This window comes from Heptranchias perlo, chromosome 1 (assembly GCF_035084215.1).
Source record: "Heptranchias perlo isolate sHepPer1 chromosome 1, sHepPer1.hap1, whole genome shotgun sequence".
Classification (NCBI taxonomy): Eukaryota; Metazoa; Chordata; class Chondrichthyes; order Hexanchiformes; family Hexanchidae; genus Heptranchias; species Heptranchias perlo.
The window spans coordinates 124,826,805-124,849,710 of record NC_090325.1 but is presented as its reverse complement, the minus strand read 5'-3'; the positions used below and the strand labels follow the sequence as shown (position 1 = coordinate 124,849,710).

Below are 22,906 nucleotides of genomic sequence, written 5' to 3'. Positions count from 1 at the left end.
TTTATGGTCTCGTCTTGATGAGGGTATCTAGGAAATGGAGGATAATTCATGAACAGATGCAGTACTTGTTTGCCTTGTTGCAGATCACACTGGAAATTGGGTTCACTGCAGTTGTAGATTCCACTACCACGTTTGGCACCATTGTGACACAAGGGTTCTTTGCTTTGCAGACAATTATTGACCAACATGCAGCATCAGTGATATTAGCAGGGAAGAAGTCAGGCACACGGACCATGAGCGCAGCCTCTCAGACGTGCTTCTACTGATGATGTTGAATTGATAAGGTCCATGCCCCATGATGGAATAATGCATACAGTCTCCAGAGAACCCTTCCTGAGGGATTGAAGGACCATGTTGCAGTGCGAGAGCCTGTGCTTAAACAGAGCAGTGGTTCTCGCTCCAGCAGGAACAATGCAGCCAAAAGCACAGAAGCGGGTGGGTGACTCTCAAAACCCGACCAGCTCCTCGCTTGCAACTGCCTCTGGACAAGTATTTAGAGAGGCATCCTAAAGGAAGCACGGCCTTATACCCAGAAGAGGATAGGCTATTGCTGACACACAGGCAAGAGTGTCTTGGTCTGATACATGTTGAGGTAAGCACAAATCAGGAGTGTGATGGAATACTCTCCACTTGCCTGGATGAGTGCAGCTCCAACAATACTCAAGAAGCTCAACATCATCCAGGACAAAGCAGTCTGATTGATTGGCAACCCATCCACCACCTTAAACATTCACTCCCTCCACCACCGGCACATCGTGGCTGCAGTGTGTACCATCTTCAGGATGAACTGCATCAACTCGCTAAGGCTTCTCTGACAGCACCTCCCAAACCTGCAACCTCCACCACCTGGAAGGACAAGGACAGCAGGTGCATGGGAACACCACCACCTGCACATTCTTGGAAATATATCGCCGTTCCTTCATTGTCACTGGGTCAAAATCCTGGAACTTCCTACCCAACAGCACTGTGGGAGACCCTTCACCATATGGACTGCAACGATTCAAGAAGGCGGCTCATCACCACCTACTCAAGGGCAACTGGGGATGGGCAATAAATGCTGGCCTTGCCAGCAACGTCCATATCCTAAGAATGAATGGGCAAAAAAGCAGCCAGTTGAATCACAAGCAGCTCTGCAGCAGACCCATCGAGAAGCCTCCCTGCCAACTCCCATGGTAGTTCATTACATAGAAGTAGCAGAATAAGAACAGTGTACTAGTTATTGTATCACGAGTACGCTTGCATTAAACACATCAGTATTATTTTCAATAAAGATATAACACATCACCTTAAACTCTGCAGCGATTGTTTTCTTTAGAGATTAATGATTCGCACTAAAACTGTGCCGGTGAAGAATGGTTGTGTGCAATTCACATTGTAAAAACTAACCTCAAGGAAGGAATTGCTGAATCAGAACCTGGCAAACCAATACTACTTCCCGCAATAACTGCTGAAATTTGCTAGGTCTTCATCATTGTCCTCCAGTATCTCTTTATCCTGTGCCATGGCTCATTGCCCATCTTCCACAGCTCTGTTGTGCAGTGTGCAACACACCACTGTTATTTCTGCTAGGTCTCTCTATTACAGCAGCACCAGTATGGTCCAAGCATTAGAACTATTATTTGAGTATGCAAAATGCATGTCCAATTATGCTTTTGTTCTGTACTCTATGCTAGGAGGTACAGGGGTTGTATAGTGTTGTCATGATTGACATTTCAAGCAGGTAATCTGTATCTCCAAGGAACCAATCAATGAAATTTTCTTGACACTGGAATAAGTGGGGAAATTACGATTCCCTTAAAATATGGGTTTGATGGAAACTCCCTGGAAACCATACAATCACATGTGCAACTCTCTGACAGTGGCTGCAGATCAAAAGAAAATTGAGTGCCAAAATCACTTTTACCACAATGAGCAGCACAGTGCAGTGTTGTTCTATGGATGCAGGTCTAGTTCGAGGAGCTGGCACAATTTATCTATGAATTTCTTATTGAAGTGTAAGCTTACATTTTCTGATATGTGCACAATTTAAACAGAAACTGGGTTGGGTTTTACACAGATTCAAATGTAAGTATTCTGTTCAGGAGAAACTTCTTTACCCCGAGAGTGGTTAGAATGTGGAACTTGCTATCACATGGAGTAGTTGAGGCAAATAGCATAGATGCATTTAAGGGGAAGCTAGATAAATACATGAGAGAAAAAGGAACAGAAGGTTATGCTGATCGGGTTAAATGAAATAGAGTGGGAGGAGACTTGTGGGGAGTATAAATACTGGCATACACCAGTTGGGCTGAATGGCCTGTTTCCGTGCTGTAAATTCTATGTAATTCAGTGTTTGCCTCCAATTTTCTGAGGTTAGTCATTTGCACAGCTTCAAGTGCAGATTTGGATGCATGCAAGGAGCATGCTAGTGGTGGGAGAGTAAATTTGAACTTTAATGGGAAGGGAACAATTAAAGGTAGGTGTCAGCATAGGGGAACAAAAATTTAGAAGGTCTTTGGAAAAGATTTAGAATGCATCTCAACCCATTTGCAGCCTTTGTCAAGACTAAAGAGGGAGGGAACTAAGAAGTGACAGGCAAAATGAAAGGAAAAGAAACCCAATGTGCAGGAATAATAAATCTGCAGGTGATGAACGGGCAGCTCCACACCCTACCTCCTGGTTCATGGCTGCTGATGTCAGATGATACTTCACTAGATGGTTCTGAGAAGGGTGGCCCTCATTCCACTCCACAGCACCAGGTCAGCATTGCAACATGCTAATTTTTATGCCACAGCTGACAGTTACTATCAATGCATGTGCCAGTCCTATACTGCATGGTAGCTGCGGGTGTCCTTGCAGCAGATGGCACAGCTCATCATCTAGCTCTTTGCTGATCAGGACCCTGATAAGACATTTCCCTCTGTCATTACCACCTAGGTGTGTCAGGGCCTGCAGACATGGCCAGTGGCATCTTGGCAGGTGCAGCCAGTCAGAGTATGCCGCCTCTTGATCACCTTGGCATGACTTCTTTCCTACAGTGCCATGGCGTTGAGATACAATATGAAACATTTGAGAAGCAAACATTTCTTTTCTGAGAAGCAAAATACTGCGGATGCTGGAAATCTGAAATAAAATCAGAAAATGTTGGAAATACTCAGCAAGACAGGCAGTATCTGTAGAGAAAGAAACAGAGTTAACGTTTCAGGTCGATGACGTTTCGTCAGAACTGAAAGTGAAAGATTCAACAGTTTTAGTTACAGTTACAGACCTGGGCAAAGGAAGGGAGGAAGGGGAGAGGAGGAAAGAACAAAAGGGGAAGGTCTGTGATAGGGTGGAGGGCAGGAGTGATTAAATGACAAAAGGGATGATGGTGCAAGGCAAGGAGGGTGGTAATGGGACAAGTTAAGAAACAAAAGATGGGTCTAGAGTAGCTGTAAATAGCAACATCAGAACCATTACCAGCACCTGCTGTCTAAGAAAATGGGAGCAGTGGTTATGTTATGAAGTTATTGAAATCAGTGTTGAGTCCGCAAGGCTGTAAAGTGCCTAATCAAAAGTTTCCGTTGAGCTTCATTGGAACAGTGTGGAAGGAAGAGGACAGATAGGTCAGAGTGGGAGTGGGACGAGGAATTAAAATGGCAAGCAACCGGAAAGTCAGGATCACGCTTGCAGACTGAGCAGAGATGTTCAGCAAAGCGATCACCCAATCTACGTTTGGTCTCCCTAGTATAGAGGAGACCCCATTGTGAGCAGCGAATACAGTATACTAAATTGAAAGAAGTACAAGCGAAACAGTGGTTTACTTGTACATCTTTCAATTTACTGTATTCGCTGCTCACGATGCGGTCTCCTCTACATTGGGGAGACCAAACGCAGATTGGGCAATCGCTTTGCTGAACACCTCCACTCTGTCTGCAAGCGTGACCCTGACCTGCTGGTCGCTTGCCATTTTAATTTCCCATCCCACTCCCACTCTGATCTCTCTGTCCTCGGCCTCCTACACTGTTCCAGTGAAGCTCGAGGAACAGCACCTCATCTTTCGATTCGGCACTTTACAATCTTCCAGACTCAACATTGATTTCAATATCTTCAGATTGTAACCACTGCTCCCATTTTCTCAGAAAGCAGGTGCTGCTAATGTTTCTGATGTTGCTATTTACAGCTACTCTAGACCCATCTTTTGTTTCTTAACCTGTCCCATTACCACCTTCCTTGGCTTGCACCATCATCCCTTTTGTCATTTAATTACTCCTATCAGAGACCTTCCCTTTTGTTCTTTCCTCCCCTCCCCTTCCTCCCCCTCTTTTTTTTCCCTGGCTCTGTACTTGCTTAAAAACTGTTAAATTTTTCACTTCTTCCAGTTCTGACAAAAGGTCTTCAACCTGAAATGTTAGCTCTGTTTCTTTCTCCACAGATGTGACCTCACTTGCTGAATATTTCCAGCATTTTCTGTTTTAATTTAACATTTCTTTTCTTATTGAATAACATTAAAAGTTAAGAGCAAGGATCAAGGAACAAAGATTTAAAGCTTAGCATGAGTATAGTTGAGCTGGATCCTAGTAAACAAGACCTTATAAGGAAGGGCTTGAGACAGGCTTTCAGATCATTGGACCATGAGATATCCAATTCTTAAATAAACTGTGCAGAAATGGAAAGATAAGCAGAAGTAGAGGTGATAGCAGGCCATATCAATTCAGCCGCCCGTTATACACCTCTCACAATTCTCATTTCTATTGAAGTCAATTTGAAGGAATTTGCAGGGCTATGGAGAAAGAGAGGGGGAATGGGACTAATTGGACAGCTCTTTCAAAGACCCGGTACAGGCATGAGGGGCAGAATGACCCCCTTCAGTGCTGTAAGATTCTATAATTCTAAGTGATGTCTCCATGCTCAAAGGTTGAGAAATGACATGCAAGACCTACCCTCTCCCAAATGAATATTTAAATGCTTGAGTCAGATTTTTCCTATGCCGCTGGTCCCTATTCCCCAAATGGTGCAAAGTGAGCAGAGTTCCAGTGGTGCAGAACTCTTGCCAACTTTCTACTAATGGCCACCTGATTGAATGAGGTTGAGGTAGCTCTGACAATATCAGTGGTAGTGAGTCCTAGTGGTCCTTCTCCAATGGCCTTTGAGAACATTGGCCGTCCTCTGCTACTTGTCTTCAAACCCCTGAAACAGGTCCAACAAAGTATGAGTTGCTGATGATGCTGGGTGGACTGAAACAGCTGAGTTTCTTTCTATAGTGTCTCTTGTTCGGCTCCATACTGGTCTCCTGCCAGCTTTCTCTACTAACTTAATGGTATCTTTATAGTGGGTGCAATGAATGAATTGTACTGAAAACCGAGCATGAGAAAACTTACACATTTGTCTTATAACTGATGCTGAACAAGTCCTTAAGTAAAAAAAACATTATTGATTGGATCTGCATGTTATTGTGTATTAAATTAGCCCAGTTCCAGGATTAATTTTAGGGACACAATTGTGCTAGTGATCTGTTAATGCTAACGCACCATATTACCAACATTAACACACACTTAGCTCGTGTATCACTCTGATGCAGAAGAGTAATTCTACCCACTTAATGAATAAACCTGCCCTACGATTACTAACAAATCAAAAGCAAAATACTGTGGATGCTAGAAATCTGAAATAATAAAAAAATGCTGAAAATACTCAGCCTTTGCTAATAAATGCCTTGTTCTGGGTATTTCAGTTTTGAATTTATCACTCAAACAGTAGTTCTAATGTTAGAATTTGATTCAATTCCATCCCACAGATTTGAGACACATAGAAAACAGAAAAGTACCCACCAGCTCACTGGAGATATTGGGATGGAAGTAAGTTACTGAGGAGACTCATGACTGTATTGGTTTGGCCAACATGTTTCTACAAAATATAGTCTGGAATTGACTGAGTGCACATTGCCAGCAATAACATAATGCGCTGACATTAATAATGCAGCAGACACTGCACCCCATCCGTCCCATGCTACAACCTACTTTCTTTTGTTCTGTTCTGGTGATTGATGGACTTGCTGAAGAAAGAAATATTTTTTCACTGTGCCCCAAATGACACCTTTAGTATGACACGAAGTGCATTGCTGCGCTTGTTTCCATTTACACTGGCTTGACGATCTCCTTCCATCCCAACTATAAAAGAGCACGAATTACTGCACCGAGTGGCATTTACATTCTTGACATTATTGTAGAGTTCCTCAGAGTAAAGTGGCCAAATTAAGTGTCACATTTAATTCAGGATAGTTTTGTGCTGCAAACTAGCCTCTGTTGGGAATTAGATTTAAATTGCTTAAACTCTTTTTATTTGTTCCAGTGTGCATTTAGTCATCTTGCAATGACGTTTGCATTCTTAATTATTTATACATTATTTTCCGTTTGCTCACGTTAAATTTAACTCATGAATGAAAACAAAGGTCATCTGTGACATTAGATATATATATCTAGCACATTCTAGAGTATGTACAGTGTGCACAGCAAATAAAATTGAGCTCATGAATTCTGAATGATTTGTACAGTAATGAGACATGGCCACATCCTATGGCCATTAATTTTTAGGGAAACATTATTGTTTGTATGCCACCATTGCATTAAATAAACCTAGAATCTGGTGCTCAGTCGCATTTTTTAGTAGATGTAGCCTTAAAATGTCCATATGTTATGTTGGCAGCAGCACTGAGCTGGCAGTTAAGCCCGTTGCCACTGGAAACCATTAGAAATCATTCCCATAGCATTCTTACGCCACAACTGTGCTGGAATGCACAACTGAATTGATTGCATTTGCATCACCTCACAGACAAGAAATATGAGATTATTTTTGTTGGCTCCATTAATTTGGCATTTGCTCTCCACGTCCTATAAATCATTCCCTCCCACTAACAACTAATCAGGCCCATAGCAGCAATGTATGGTGAGGATATTGATCAGAGCAAGCATTTGGCTTAAAGTGTAAAGCTTCTCTAATTACTTGTTTAGCTGTGGATTTTCATGCTGTCAGAGAAATGCCCCCGTACCTGTCTTCACGTTGACTTACTTATTATAGAATTAGTGCAGCTGTCAATGGAGATCTCAGCCTTTCTACAGCTCAGCACAGAAAGTTACTTGGAAAAATGTTGCGCGCTAACTGTGGACGACACTGCGGATGGCAACACTGTTCACACTCAAATGACAGGGCAGCAGTGCTTCATTTCCCTCGGGTTTGGTTAGCCCTTCAATTTGCTCGGCCTTCAGATACTCTGACCTTTAATTAGAAGAAATTTGTTGTGCTTTTTTTTCCCCCAGTGGCAGCAAAATAATGAACTCATTTAAATAAAGTTAGGAAGATTTAGGTCTTATAAGCTACATGCGCTAGAGTCTAATTAGCAGCTAACAATGCAGAACACAGTGTATAAATACAGTTAATATGGCACAACAAAAGCTTTGGTGCATTAAATGACCACAATCAAATGTTTACAGATAACAGTGTCATGCAGCATTCAAGTCTTGCTGCAGTTATTAAGAAAAGGACATCCTTCAAAAACGATTTCTGAGATATGAAGCCCCTTAACAGAAGCAATAGCCCGCAAACACATTCTGCAATTATACCAGGCACATTAAAACACGTATTAAAAAGGCTCAACTAACTATCCTAATAACGTACATATAATCTTGCATGGAGAAGATCCGTCAAACTCTTAATGCGCAGTTAAAATACCATCATACAGGTAATGAAGCGGGATGAAATGGTCTGATTGTACTAATTGTGTAGGGCTAAGTGTGTTCTTGCATTGAATTCTGGAAGATGCACAAATTGCAACGTGACATGACACCTTATCATTCAACTTCTCAGCTGGCATTTTAATTTAAAAGTACAAATGAAGCCTGATATCAATGGTAGATCTGGTGAATTATAATTGAGAATCCATTAATATTGGACGTACCATCTAATTATCATAATAATAGCGGCACCGTTTAAACGCTTACTGGGAACTCAAAATGCCATTTGGCAAGAGGGCTACACAGGCGGGAGGTGTGAGCTCTTACCAGAATTGATCCGTTGCTCGTTTCATAGGTCTTAAAATTAAAATGAATGGACAGAAAGTCAGGACTGCACGTTAGCAATTTCCTCAGATGTACTTGCCGCGAGAATCAGTCCTGTTGGGAGTGCCAGATGGCAGAGACCCCCTTATATGTAGCAACTTTGCAAATATGTTCAAGGTCATTTCCTCTGTGGTATTTTTTGGCAAAATTGTAAATTTTCTTAAAACATCATTTGAGCTTTCATACTCTGATACTCAATACACCTAGCAATGCGCTTTGGAAAGTCACCCCTATCACCTCGCAAATCTAAACCAGCTAATTATCTATTTGTTTCCTTGTTTTGAAGCTTTTCCAGTGCAACTGTTTTGAGAGCAACCATTCAACATCAGTATCCCACTGCAAACGGCAGATTAGAAAAGGCTAGTAGTTATTATAAATGCTGGTTAAGCATATATTTATGGAGTTTGAATTCCGATCGTGAGACAGCATAACCCAGCATACATTAAGACTTTGTACAATGAATGGGACATACTTTTCAAATTTACGGTGCTCGTGAAGAACTATTAAGTAAACCTATTTTCTTTCAGTAATACACATACAGTTTAATGGTATAAATGACATCAAATCACACAATTGCATCACTTGCATGTAGCGTCGACATGTCAAAAAGAAAAAGAAAACGAACCTTCTGGCTTGTCTGCCTCCTTAAACAAAATAAAGTTCACTAAACATGGGGAAGATTTTCACTGCTTGTTGTGTGATAGTTATTTTGTAAACATAGTGAGAAGATTACCTCTACTTATATCTAGGAAAATCTAAAAGGTGTTGTTTTAAAATTCTTTTACAATTTCATGGGAAATACTGAATGGAGGAAATCTTCCAGGTATGTTTTCAATTTTCCTGACAAATATTGACCAGAGGAAACCTTCCCCTGACTTTTGGTGAAGACCATATTTTAGCAAGTAGTTACTGACCAATTAAAAAATATATTTAACTGCTGTGCCGTGACACTTTGGATCAAAAAAGGATAGAACAGGGTACTTTCTAAATGGTAAAAAGTTAAAAACAGTGGATGTCCAAAGGGACTTAGGGGTTCAGGTACATAGATCATTGAAGTGTCATGAACAGGTGCAGAAAATAATCAAGAAGGCAAATGGAATGTTGGCCTTTATATCTAGAGGACTAGAGTACAAGGGGGCAGAAGTTATGCTGCAGCTATACAAAACCCTGGTTAGACCGCACCTGGAGTACTGTGAGCAGTTCTGGGCACCGCACCTTCGGAAGGACATATTGGCCTTGGAGGGAGTTCAGCGTAGGTTTACTAGAATGATACCCGGACTTCAAGGGTTAAGTTACGAGGAGAGATTACACAAATTGGGGTTGTATTCTCTGGAGTTTAGAAGGTTAAGGGGTGATCTGATCGAAGTTTATAAGATATTAAGGGGAACATATAGGGTGGATAGAGAGAAACTATTTCCGCTGGTTGGGGATTCCAGAAGTAGGGGGCACAGTCTAAAAATTAGGGCCAGACCTTTCAGGAGTGAGATTAGAAAACATTTCTACAAACAAAGAGTGGTAGAAGTTTGGAACTCTCTTCCGCAAATGGCAGTTGATACTAGCTCAATTGCTAAATTTAAATCTGAGATAGATAGCTTTTTGGCAACCAAAGGTATTAAGGGATATGGGCCAAAGGCAGGTATATGGAGATAGATCACAGATCAGCCATGATCTGATCAAATGTTCGAGCAGGCACGAGGGGCTGAATGTCCTACTCCTGTTCCTATGTTCCTATGTCTGACAGCTCAGTTGATTGGTCTATAATATGGTGGTGTGGCGTTAATTTTCTTTATGTTCTACAACCTAAGAGAAGTCTAAAGTTGTTTTTCTGGTATCGATGGCACGTGGCAGCATGCAGTACTTTCATCAATGAGCTATCAGAATAAACTCCTTGGGGGTGAAATTGGGTCGTGTAGTGCCCGTTTTTTAAGCACTACGTAAACACCTAAGATCCGAAAAAGGGGTCCGAGCTGCACGCACCTGCTTCCAATGGGAAGTGTGCAGGACATCATCTTGGTAAAGGGGCTTGCGCGCACCGAACGACCGCCGACACCATATGGAGTAGGGAGAATATGACGCAGATCAGTGTGCAACGCTGATTTTAAGGCAATGTTGTTTTTTTGGAACTCCACACTCCGCCCAACGTCCAGTCTCAACCTTGCACAACTGAACAGGACTTAAAGGGCACGAAGGATCTCCCACCGGCGCTATTTAAAGGGATCATGAAGTACTTACAGGTTAGTTGCTGGATTATTTCTTCTGGCTGCTTGTGCAATTGTATATGTTTTTGAGGTTTCCTCTACTTACAGGGAGAGTGGTCTGGCTGGTTTTGCTGTATTCTTTGTATCATTTAAAATATTCTGCCGAAAAACGTTGCTTCCAGATGTGGGAGGCCTGGTAGGGCTTCCTCTGGGAATTGAACAGGACTGGAAGAATGAAAAGAGGCCACACAGAGCAGGACAAACTGCTAGAAGAGGGAGAAGGAAGAGGAGGAGCAGGGCACTCAGCAGGAGGCCATACCACAGAGGGTTTTCAGGGAACAATACTCTTACCTCAACTTCAGTGACAACCTGTGCTTCAGACGTCTTTGGTTCACAAAAGAGGTCGTGACTGAAATTTCTCAACTGCTGTAGGCACAATGGCAGTCTCAAAGCAGATCAAGGAGAGCATTGCCTGTGGCTGTCAAGGTGTTTTCTGTCCGTAGATATAAGCAACATCTCACAGTTTGCAGTGCGCTACAGTATAAGAGAGGTCACTGAGGCTCTCTATACAATGAGAAACACAGTCATCTCATTTCCTCTTGCCATAGACAAACAGGAGGAGTGTGCACGAGATTTTGCTCGCATTGCAAGCTACCCCATGGTGCTGGATGCGATTGATTGCACACATATTGCCTTGCGTGCTCCTCAACTGAACTCGGGCATATGCATGAACAGAAAGGAATTCCACTCCCTCAATGTGCAGTTGGTGTGCGATCACAGGCAGCGCATCATGCAGGTGAATGCTCGCTATCCTGGCAGCAGTCATGATTCGTTCATTCTGCGGCAGTCCTCTGTTCCACCCGTATTTCAACCAGCACGGCAAGTCAAAGGCTGGCTATTGGGTGACAAGGGTTATCCCCTCATGACATGGCTCATAACTCTGGTCAGGAACCAACGTACATGTGCACAGCAGGCCTACAATGAGAGCCATTCTGCCACAAGGAACATCATCGGGTACATCATAGGCGTCCTCAGGCAACACTTACCCAGCCTGAAATGCTCTGGAGGATCCCTTCAGTACTCAGCTGAGCAGTTATCAAGATTTCCTTAGTATGCTGCATGCTGCATATGAGGGAACAGCCCTTGCCTTCGCCTATCAGGCGAGAACCTGAGGAGCAGGGACATGAGGAAGAGGAGGAGGAGGAGGAGGAGGAAGTGCAATAGGAAGTGGAGGAAAAGGAAGGGAGGCTATAATGTAGACAGGTCCTTTCTGCCAGGACTCTAAGGTGATCAGATTATTAATGAGCGATACCAGTAACCTCAACTACAACTCCCCATTCACCCACAGTCCCACACTCCTTACCTTTCCCCTCTCACATGACCATCAAATCGTCCTCCTTATGATTAATCATTGCTTCCTCCCTCAGCTCATCACAGAAATAAAAACCACCACCAAATGCAAACTCAAATCCACATTTATAAATTGACACATGAAAGTATGCAAACAAAATGAGACTATTCACCCTTGTGCATTTCCTTCATGCCTGTCTTTCGTGTGCCTTTACCTTTCCTAGTGCCCCACGAGGTGCTTCCCCAGTGGCTGGAGCAAGGGTGGTGAAAGGCTGCTGACATTTAATTGAGGAGACTGCAGATGGTCTTGGAGGATGACCTTGAGCAGCTCTGGGCCGGGAGGTCCCGGCTTCAGACTGCACCAACTCAGCCTGGGCCAGTGGCTGACAGGCGACAGCAAGGGCACTGGCGGAGTAGCAGGTGTGGGAGCAGGAATGCTGACATCCTGAGAGTGGACAGCAGGTTCGTGTTCCATGGAGCCACTGCCACTCTCCTCAGCAGTCCTGATGATCTGTTGGAGAACAGAATGCTAGACTGCTCTGACACCCTGGAAGCCCCTTTGAACATTGGTATCCAGAGCCATGATGGCAGCACTCAGACCTTTGATGGAAGCTGTGACACAGTTATCAGACACTGCATTATGATGGGTTCCACAGGTGTGCTGATGGAGGTGACCATCCGTTCGATGATGGAAAGGATGGGCTCCAAGTTCTGTGCAAAGCCCTGTGCCAATTTGGAGCTGGACTCCTCCATTCTCCTTGACATTGTGCGCAGGCTTTCTGGCAGGCTTTCCAGTGCACTAAGCATTTGGTTGTGTATGCCCATCAGCCTTCTTCTGTAACCTGGCCCATCAAAGTCCTCATCTGAATCCTCTGCAGCAGGACTGATGTGCGACCTCACCCTCCAGTGAGCTAGCACCTATGGTATCTGTTACCCCTGTCCCAGCTCCTGCGTACTTGTGCCCGGTGTCTCGCCATGTGCAGATCCTTCCATTATCCTAGCCTCTAAAGTACATGCAGTGTCAATCTCTGAGCTGGTGGCTGTGAGTGCAAGATCAAGTGATGGTGTGTCTTCATCATCACAGTCTTCTTCCTCTGCCTAGGAAGATTCCAGTTCTTGTGTATCTGAAATGACAAAGGGACAAGGGTTGGGTTGTGGTGAGGAGAGAGGTGAAAGTAAGAAGTGTGTGCTTACACCTTCTGCACCACGTGAGTCAGAAAAGATTGTGGGATGAGGAAGAAGTGGGAAGAGAGAAGGAGGATTAGGTATACAGAGACCCACATCATCGATCCCTCCAGCACTGCCAGTGGCCCAGACCTCAGCGATGGCCCTTCCCATGATGGCCAGCACAGTCTCCTCCAGGGAGTTAAAACGTGTAGGTGCGCTTGTCCTCCTCCAGTTATTTCTTGCTGCCTCCTTTTATGCGCCACGTTCACCTGCAAGGAAGAGGGAAGTGTGTCAGTGAGTGTCCTACAAGATGTTTGGGTGATGTGGCTGTCATGGTTGAACTGTGAGTTGTGGGTGTAAGGCTTGCAACAATGGTAAGTGTGTGAGGATGTGATAAAGCATATGATTTGAACAGTTAAGTACTGATTGAAAGAGATTGTTGGTAGGTGGGTGACGGGAGTGTGGTGCATTGAACAATGGATGAGGCTAGTGTTGCATTTGGTATGATATGCTACTTGAAACTTGAACTCACTCACCTTGACCACTCGTGTTAAATCATTGAACTTCTTCCTGCACTGCAACCATGTTCTTGGTGCAATGCTCTTGGCATTGACCACATCCGTTATTTCCTCCCACTGCCTCTTGAGCGTATGTCTGGAAGGCCTCCTGCGGATATAGGATGCCCCTCCTTCTCTCTACCTCTTGCACCTAGGCCACCAGTGTATCATTGGAGAACCTTGGTGTACGCTTTCTCTCAGGCGCAGCCAGTCTTCAAAGTATTACAGCACTGAATCACTTCACAAATGACTCCCATCATTTCTTGCATCCTTTTAAGAGGTGCAGGCTGCCTTTAAGAAGCGCGAGCCACTCGCAATATTGGGGCCCCCCGCTGATGCGTGCAGCCAATTCGCAGCGCAGGTAGCGCTGGCTGCACACAGCAATCATTTAAAACAGCAGGCAGCACGAATATAACGTGCTGCCTGCATTGCAACGACCAGGCATGGATTAACCGGGCACCACACTCCCCCCGCCCGTTTTCTGGAGTTATCCAATTTAAACCCCCACACCTCCAATGCCGGCACCTGACTTTTCCTAGTTCTGAGAGTAGACACCGAAGGCAGTATGAAACATTGGTTTCTGAATGCCTGCCTTCTAACAAGCCAATAGAGACTAGTGGCATTCTGGCACCAAGGTTCCACAGAGCAGTGTTCATAATGTAAGACTTCAAATGACTACTGCCCCCCTGGTGCCCTAACTCACAATGTAAAGTACTATAATGTTGTTATTTCAACTTTTTTGGAAACCTTTTTTCACAGCAGTGCAGGAGTTATTGCTGGTGACTTTATTACAGTATGAATTCCTGAGAAATGATAGGCTGCGGGCAAATTTAATAATACGGAGACTTGCAAACGAATTCTTTCAGTCAGACCACATAACTCCATTGCAACAATGATGTGTGTCATAATCATAAAATGCAGATAGAAGATAACCATTTTTTAGCTTGTAACATTCAAACCTAAAAATATGATATTCAATATTAATGTATGAACACATTGCACATTTGTATGACCTTATTATGTCCATTATTTTAATGGGTTAACTCTTCTGTTAAACAAGCAATGTCACTTCATCTGAACACTAAACATCATAATTTCTAGGCTTTAGATTCTAGAAACTTGTATTGAAGGATCAGCACAAGGGTACGGAACAAAACAGTCTGTGGTAACACTTTAGGGAACTGGGATGATATCACACGGTAAAAGGAATGGATGACAAATCATGGCATTTGAGCCCATAATTTCCCTATGTGCAATTCCAATAGGTAAGATTCTGCGCCTGGACCACGCATCATTAAATTTACCTTCATAATGCACATGAGCAAAATCCAACAGATTATTAATGTTGTCTCAATCTTGGAGCATGCTCAAATGTCTTAGTAACATAAAAATGTTACAACCTTAAAAAGTCATTAGGTCCCAACAAACCCATCCTTTTTATATGGACCTCAAGTCCATCTGCCCACCTTCTCCCCATCACCTAGATATTGCATAAAGGTTTGCAACAGTATGGAACTTGCTACCACAAGGAGTGGTTGAGGCGAATAGCATAGATGCATTTAAGGGGAAGGTAGATAAGTATATGAGAGAGAAAGGAATAGAAGGAAATGCAGATTGGGTTAGATGAAGTAGGGTGGGAGGAGGCTCTTGGAGCATAAACGCCAGCACAGACCAGTTGGGCCAAATGGTCTGTTTTCTTGCTGTAAATTCTATTTAATTCTATGTAGTAAATCTTAAAGGACAGCAGTTTGATGAGTTGATCATAATTACTTGATTCCCACCTGTTTTTTTTGCCTGGCCTGAAATTGCTGCCTGAACACTAAGGTTGCTGTGTGCTATTGCAAATGGATTTGCTCTGTAGCTGCCTCCCAGCTAAACGAAAATCTCCACATGCGGTGTTGTACGGTCATTCCCAGGTCTATAGATGCAATGGGTGCCATGGCTTCTGATTCAAACAATACACCTTTGGTACTATCTGAAATCTGAGGCAGCCTTCTCTGCTTCTGCTCATCTTTCTCCATGAAGTCAACTATTAAAGGACCACTAAAATCAATGCTGTGCTCATTATTTGGAGGAATGTTGGTAATTAAGCCTGGATTCCACAAAACTCCAATCTTCACAAATTACATGTGCGATGTGTTCATTTCACCCATATGAACACATTTCAGCTGAGGCAGATTTTTGCATGTTAGGACAGAAAGTTCACTATATTAATGGTTGATGGTTGATTCAAAGGGGCCGATATTAACCCTCCCCCCCACCCCACCCTGCCTCAATGGGCGGGAGAGGTTAAAAATTTAAAATCGGGGAATGCGTCCTCAACCCGCCGCATACATGCCTGCCACCATTTTTACAGCTCATAAAATGAGCAGAGTCATTATATGTTCCACTCCTCGGTACGCCAATTTCCCAAGAGGTCCTAAAATAGGTGTTAGGCCACTCATTTATGTACATTAGGGGCCTAACGCCAGTTTTAGGTGGCTGCTAGAAATGTCTGAAAAAACGGCCGACTAATTTCAGGTTGGACGTCTTTCAGTCGTGTTTGCACGTCCGGCATTTGGGCCCAATTTGCGGCATTCATAATTTTCAAACCATTAAAATGAGTGGACCGAAGGCCTTATGCAGGCCACGAATTTGACCTTCGAACCCAAATTCCTGATGTGCATTCCCATCACACAAAGCTCTACACCAAGGGCACTAAACCGTAAAATGTGTGTCTGTATTTTATAATTCTGCCTGATTTTATAAATTTGGTCAATGGGTTTAGCCTGTCAAATCGCTTATGTGTATAATATTTTCCACTATTTCGAGCTAGTGTGAAAGTGTAGCAAGAGGTTGCACTTAATCCTGTTGCGCTAACGCAATTGGTATAATTGTTAATCTCCAGATCAAATAGTGACAAGATTCAGATTTCAAATTGTAAGCGATATGGTTCATTTACAGAAACTGTAGTAAGACCATTGAACGAGAAAACTGCAATACTGTGTAAAATAAAACTAAACAGCGCTACAGGAATTACATCATCTAATTAGGACAAAAGAACTGTTCCCAGAATTCGTTGGCATATAGTTAGAAGTACCAGATGGATTTTCTTTCCTTCTCCTATTGGTTTTTGGAAATATGTTGCTTAAAAATGTTTTATCTACAACTTTTAATTTTAACATGATTGTCGACCTGCCAATGATATGAAGAGGAAGGATTTTAGTTTTCCACGTGCAGTTTTTTTTAATGCAGTTATGTTGTATATTATTCTTGTCATATTACAATGGAAGCCGCATTATTTTAAAAATCATTTTAATATTGATGAAAAGTTTTACGAATATAGGAATGACAGCAAAAACAATACAGTAAGCATCACAATAAAGCGCAATGCGATGTGAACAGTAAGTGTGTAAGCTTCAGAATAAAAATCTTTGCAATCATTAAAGTATCAATCCCTACAAAAATGAAACACACGTCTTCCACAGTACAAAGTAGCAGATTCCCAAAAATTCAAAGTAATCCAGTCCAAAAGAGTCACCAGGTCCCAGGTGGGATAAGGAGAAAGAAAATGGCAAACTTGACAGTAATCATATTTTTTACATTACTTTATAAAGTAAACTTAGGTAAAGAGGATAATAATTATTACAAAACATACAGTGCACAGACTATTACTTTGCAAGTGATATTATCTGTATCTTTGGCGAGAATACACCTAGTGAGAACAGGCACTCCAGCTGTCAAATGATGGAAGTGGTCTCCACCTGGGGGCTTCAGGCCATGATGTCCACAAAGAGGAGAAATAGTTTAGCAATGTTTAGCAGCCCCTTTAAAAAGAAAACAACTGGGAACAGGGGTGAAGGGACAAAGTCGGGGTGGGGGTTGGTCTACAGCCAAGCAGCTTGGGGCAAATGGTGCTTCTAGAAGCACGGGTGTCCGCCCATGGTATGCTAATGAGGTGACCTACATACTCCTGTGGGGTCAGCAGCAGATGTCACCGGTGGGCACGATCCTGTCATTATTACCAGGATTGCTGTACATACTTTTCACAATAACATAGAATTAGAGGTGTTACTTGCCAAATTAGTCAACTGCATGACAACAGTGCAGCATCATACCCACTCAGCAAATTCAATCTTAAGCAAGTCCCTTATTTTACCGACAGTTAAAAGTGCAAGGCCAGATTCCCCAGGTAACTTTTACCAAAATTAACAGCACACTGTGTCGTGTAACAATTTTTAACTTTCTAGAAACTCCTAGTCCATCCAAGATTTCAACGCCACTCCTATATTTAAAGGCGATCTTCATGCATTTCTGGATAGAACACATGAAAAAGCTTTCTGTCTGATAATGATTCTTTAATCTGCAGCCTCTTATCTGTCTCTCTCTATCTGTAAACCTTTTTTGTTCTTCTCTGTTTTTATAAATATATCCTGCATTGCTAACGCTGTCTCTAGAAAGCTTGGTTTCTTTTTTCATGTTCTGGTTACTCACTAATAAAAAATACTACTATCGTCTGTGTTCCTCTGAACTTTATGTTCCTCCTCCTTACATCTTTAGTGCATTGCAATCAGGACTCATCACTGTGTGTCCTTTAACTCATTCTTTTCTTGGATCTCAAAGCTTTGGAACTCTTCACCCCCTTTCTCCTACAATCTTCAGGCTTTTAACACCCAAGCTTGGTGTGACCAAATCACTACTTCCAGATTCTACTTTTTCTGTCCTTGGCGGTGTGCTGAATGTTGAGTTTTGGCCCTTCACCTCAGCTTCTCAGTAAAACAGTACCAAAAACAATGCTCAGTAACATGAAATAAGCTAACATAAGTTGCATACTAGTCAGTACAAAGACTCATGGAAATTTTGTGCAAGCTTATCCCAGATTTCAGTTATTGCTATTGGTTGCTGTTTACTAACTGACATGAGGATTATTGGAGCACTTTGACCACAGCGAAAAAATTTAATGTGTCACTCACTGTAATTGGGTACATGCAGTTTTTCAGGAGCTGAATGGATTGGGAAGGTTTTTTAGTTGTACTTGCTACAGCCAAATGCAATTTGCATAGTAATTCCCATTTTGAGATGCCGTTTCCTCTGTCCTCATGCATACAAAATGTTATGGTGGCATGAGAAATACTTCATTGATAACAAAAATGGCTGTGCACATGTTTCTTTTATGTAAACACATGGGATTGAAGAACAGTAATGCTTTTTAATGGCGTCAATTTACAGGTCTCAAGCTGTGCAGAGTTATCTTTCGTGCAAACTCATTTGACACATTTCATCCCATTTCATTTCAAGTTGATGATTTAGTCGACACTTTTCTTGAAGTATATTAGCAATTTAGCAAGCTGTTTTGACATAGCACAAATAGAATCTGATGTTGAAGATAACTGGCCAATTACATGTTTATGATATGGCTAACGGCAATATGAATCAAAACAGTTATTGTTAAAACATTCTTTTTTGGTTTTTATTTCATAATAAATGGTTTAACTTTATAGTCAAATCTTGAATTTGGAACTGGCTTTGAGATGGTAATAATATGCACATACTATATTGGATGTTATGCATTGAGGAATATGGAGTTTAAGAGTAAATCTTATTTACATTAGCCTGATAGGGGTAGAAATTAATCATCATTGACCAACGTTGGACCAAAAATTAGCAATTTCACAGGACTATGCCCTATGCCCTAAGGATGCCTGAAAAACATCCAATGCCATATTGACTTCAGATGATTATCAGCCATCTCGGGTGGCCGTCTAAAACAAGCATTAGGGCCCTTGCATATGTTAATGTTTTAGGACCTTTCTGAGAAATTGGGCTGCCCTGAGCTGAGCAGGCGGCAGGCATGCTCGGGTGTTGTTCCTCTGGTTGATCCCTCTGCTGCCCATTGACATTTTATCCTGCAGGGCCTCCACAGAGACCTCTTTATGAGGCAAGGCTGTACCGTATTCAATGCACCATTACTAGCCTTGAGACCCCTCACCAGACTATATTGCAGGACTCCCCGACACCAAGCCAGGCTCCTGAAGCTTGCCTTCAACATGCAGATGGTGTGCTCAATGTTGACTCTGATGACCTCATTATAGCAGTGCTTAGCTGGAATCCTGGGAAAGCACACAAGCGTAAACAGTCATGGCTGTAGAGAATGGCTTTTATCTCCCAGGAGCCATCTTAAGACTTTCCTTTCTGGGTAAAAGGGCTCTGGAACAGTGGGGTTTCTCAAAACAAAGGCAACGTAACAAGGGAAGTGAGTTTTTACTTGCATTTTGGTGATCTGCTTATCATAAATGTGCTATACAATGAGACAATAGAATATGTTCGTGCTGATGTAGGTATAGGCATTGATCAATGAAGTTAAGAGCAATTGTGATCTTACCAGCCACTGACAGAGCAGTGGCTGTGGTGGAGGCTCTGGCTGTGCGTCCACTTGCAGCATGTGACATAACTCTGTGACGGCTTCCTTTGGAAAGCGAAGTTTCCGCAAGTGCTGCTCCTCAGACAAACGCAGGTAGAAACGTGTCCACCTGGATACTGTGGTTTGAGGATACCAGCCTGTGGGTACCATGCACCTCCAATCAAGCAGCACCAGCTGGGCATCCCTCCATTGCTCTTCCTCTTCTTCCAAGAAGCAAAGATTGAAGGTAGTCCTCATGGGAAAACTCTGCCTGAGGAGTGAATGGTAGGCACTCAGCAAATGGTACAGATAACAGCAAAAATGACTGAAAAATAAACGTTTAACTGCACTCTTTTCATTGAATCTAGGCCCTTTAAATTCTTATCTGCATTTCCATGGTGCCTTGCAAACACGGACGCCAGTAGGAAATTGGTGTGAATGTAAATCAGTGCAAATGAGGTAGAAGTGACAGAAAATAGAGTGTATGGCATCACCACGACATTACTGCCTCATTTGCATGCATTTAGCCAATAATAGGTGGATGCTTCTGCCGACTACAGGAAATGTCATGGGATGGGTGTGAAAGTCGGTGGAGAACCGATGTTACAAGATCAACATCCCATTTCCCGCTGTTGTCCACCTGATTGGTGCCACAAGTCAGGTGATGACCAGCTGAAAATCTCAGCTTTACAGTCCCGTAGGTGTACAGTTTACATCAAACAATCTATGTATATTCTTTCCTCAATCATCTCTTATCCATGTACTTAGCTGAAATCCAGGCTTTCTTGCCTCTGGCCAGGGCAGACCCAGTCAATCAACCATAAATAAAACACTGCCATTCAGCTGTTTTAAAATCCTACGTCAAAACCAAGGTATATTTTTATGCTGTTTTATTTTTCAAGCTCATTATTTTAATGAGTATTTCTAAAATCAAATATAAGATTGTGGTTTCATGTGGCTTTCGTTAGACTGAACTGAAACTATGAATTGCAGTTCACTGATCCTTCATCTATTAGTAAGAGCGAAAAATGAATGTGACAGTTACTTTTAGCATTATGTTCAATATTAAAAGACCAAATCCTCCAGCAATCATGTTGTAATTTGTTTCTTTTTAAGGCATTACTTGAAACTCAAAACCTATTGCGAACCCAGGTTCCCAACTTTACCTTCAACCTTGGATATTCTGGAAAGTTCTACCACACAGGTAAGAATGTAGAGCATATCTTGCATTTAGATAGCACCTTTAGTGTTGAAAAATTGCAAGGCTCTTCTTCGGGGAGGAGCAAGGTGAAAAAAAAATATATAGATTAAATAAATAAAGGAAGGGACACCAGGCCGTGGTTGGAGAGTTAGGAGAGGTGACTGAAAGTTGTTGAAAAGGTGGGTTCTGAGAAAATTTTCAAAGGTGGAGAAGTGGAGCAGCAGATCGAATTAGGGTAGGTATTCCTGAAAAAAGGACAGAAACAGCCGAAAGCTCTAACACCAGTGAAGTGAGGGAATAGTTGAATGGTCAGGAGTTGGGTAGACAGGGGATCAAGGGAGCAGATGGTGAGGCGGGGGGGGTTGATGGGGAGAAGTTACAGAGTGAGACGGTGTCAGGGTTAGGATGGGGGAAAGGCTGGGGTGACAGGGATAGGAGAAGGAGGAAAAAAAACAGCAGCTGAGGTAACTGAGACAAATCCATAGGCTCTTCCCTCTTGGCTTTGGTGTAAGGATAGAGGGGGAAAGGCCAGGGAGTCAGGAAATGTTGTTGACCATTGAGGAAAGGAGTCTGGGATTGTTCTTATCTTTTAGGATGACCTTTAAACAATAAGAGGATTTTCTGTGGAGGAGGAGATACGATATCACTGGACATGGTCAAGCCAGGTACCATCAAACATGTCAAATCAATGCAAACAGTTCCTTTAAAATGCAAATAGCTTGATTTGTGTATCAAAATTACACAAAATGTAATTGACCAAGAATTCTCACTTGGCATGGTACAAACGTACATTCTGATTTTTAAGTAATTTTATCTGCTGGTAATGGCTATTACCGATTAAAACAATTTCACTGCCAGAAATAACCACTACAGCAGCAGTGAACTGGCTGAACATTTAAATGTTCTAATCTGTTCTACAGAATCCTGGGAAAGCACACAGGTGTCATCAGTCAAGGATGTAGAGAATTCTTCTCAGGCCTCAGATGGTTCATAGAGCCAGTAGTGAAGTGATAGTTACAAAAAGGCAAGCAGCGGTGTGCACATACATGTGTGATATAAAACTAGATATAATAGTCCCGAAATTCAGGGGAGGGCGGAGATGTGGCCCTAAATCATCCAGATTTCCTCCCCAAAACTGCCATGTTACAAATACTAGCAGATGACAGGCCAGGCTGAAGAAATACCTGCTCTATCAGTGGCAGAGGTATGTAAATCATGGAGTTAGGATAGGATGGCATCATACATCCTACATTCTGTGAGTTAGCGCCTTCTTATGCACCCTTATAATCACATGCCTCTATTAATCAGATACAGTTGTCAAGACCTGGTAATCAAGGCAGAATTGGTTGTTTACAGGAAAGCTGCTGAAGATGAGATCTTGAGATCGCCTACTCTTTCTGCCAAATTCTTGCACTGTTTTACTTAGGAAGTCTTCACCTACATTCCTCATTACCCATGAAGAGGCTTGTATTGATGGGGAATTCAGGAGAAAGTATCTGAATCCTGCAAAAACGAGCTTCCCAATAGGAATCTCATTCCACATAATATGCATGTTGGAGGAGGAGGTGCAACTGGAAGCAGGAGCAGAGGAGAGCCAGACCATGCTAGCAGGATGTATTGACTGAGGTGAACTTTCCATGAGTTGTATAAGGGAAGGCTAGATAAACACATGAGGGGGAGAGGAATAGAAGGTTATGCAGATAGAGTTAGATAAAGTGGGGTAGGAGGAGGCTCAAGTGGAGCATAAACACGGGCATAGACCAGTTGGGACAAATGGCCTGTTTCTATGTAATTCCTCTAGTGCTGCTTGAATAATCTGGCTTCCCTTACATCCTTCAGTTACACCTCTTCCTCCAACATGAACCCCAGTTCTTTGTTTTCTTTTTTATGGCCTTATTAACCTGTGTCGCTACTTTTAATGATTTGTGTATCTGTACCCCTAGATAGAAACATAGAAAATAGGAGCAGGAGTAGGCCATTTG

At 42.5% G+C, this 22,906-nt stretch overlaps 1 protein-coding gene across 3 annotated transcripts in view; it reads left to right on the top strand.

The window, feature by feature from the left end:
* The window catches only part of LOC137325736 (bifunctional heparan sulfate N-deacetylase/N-sulfotransferase 4-like), a 505,664-nt gene that overhangs the window by 373,687 nt on the left and 109,071 nt on the right, over positions 1-22,906 (top strand). For all 3 annotated transcript variants that reach the window (XM_067990926.1, XM_067990927.1, XM_067990928.1), the window contains one exon: positions 20,840-20,927. In XM_067990926.1, coding sequence (XP_067847027.1) covers positions 20,840-20,927 — 88 coding nt within the window. The remainder of the gene's footprint in view (positions 1-20,839; positions 20,928-22,906) is intronic.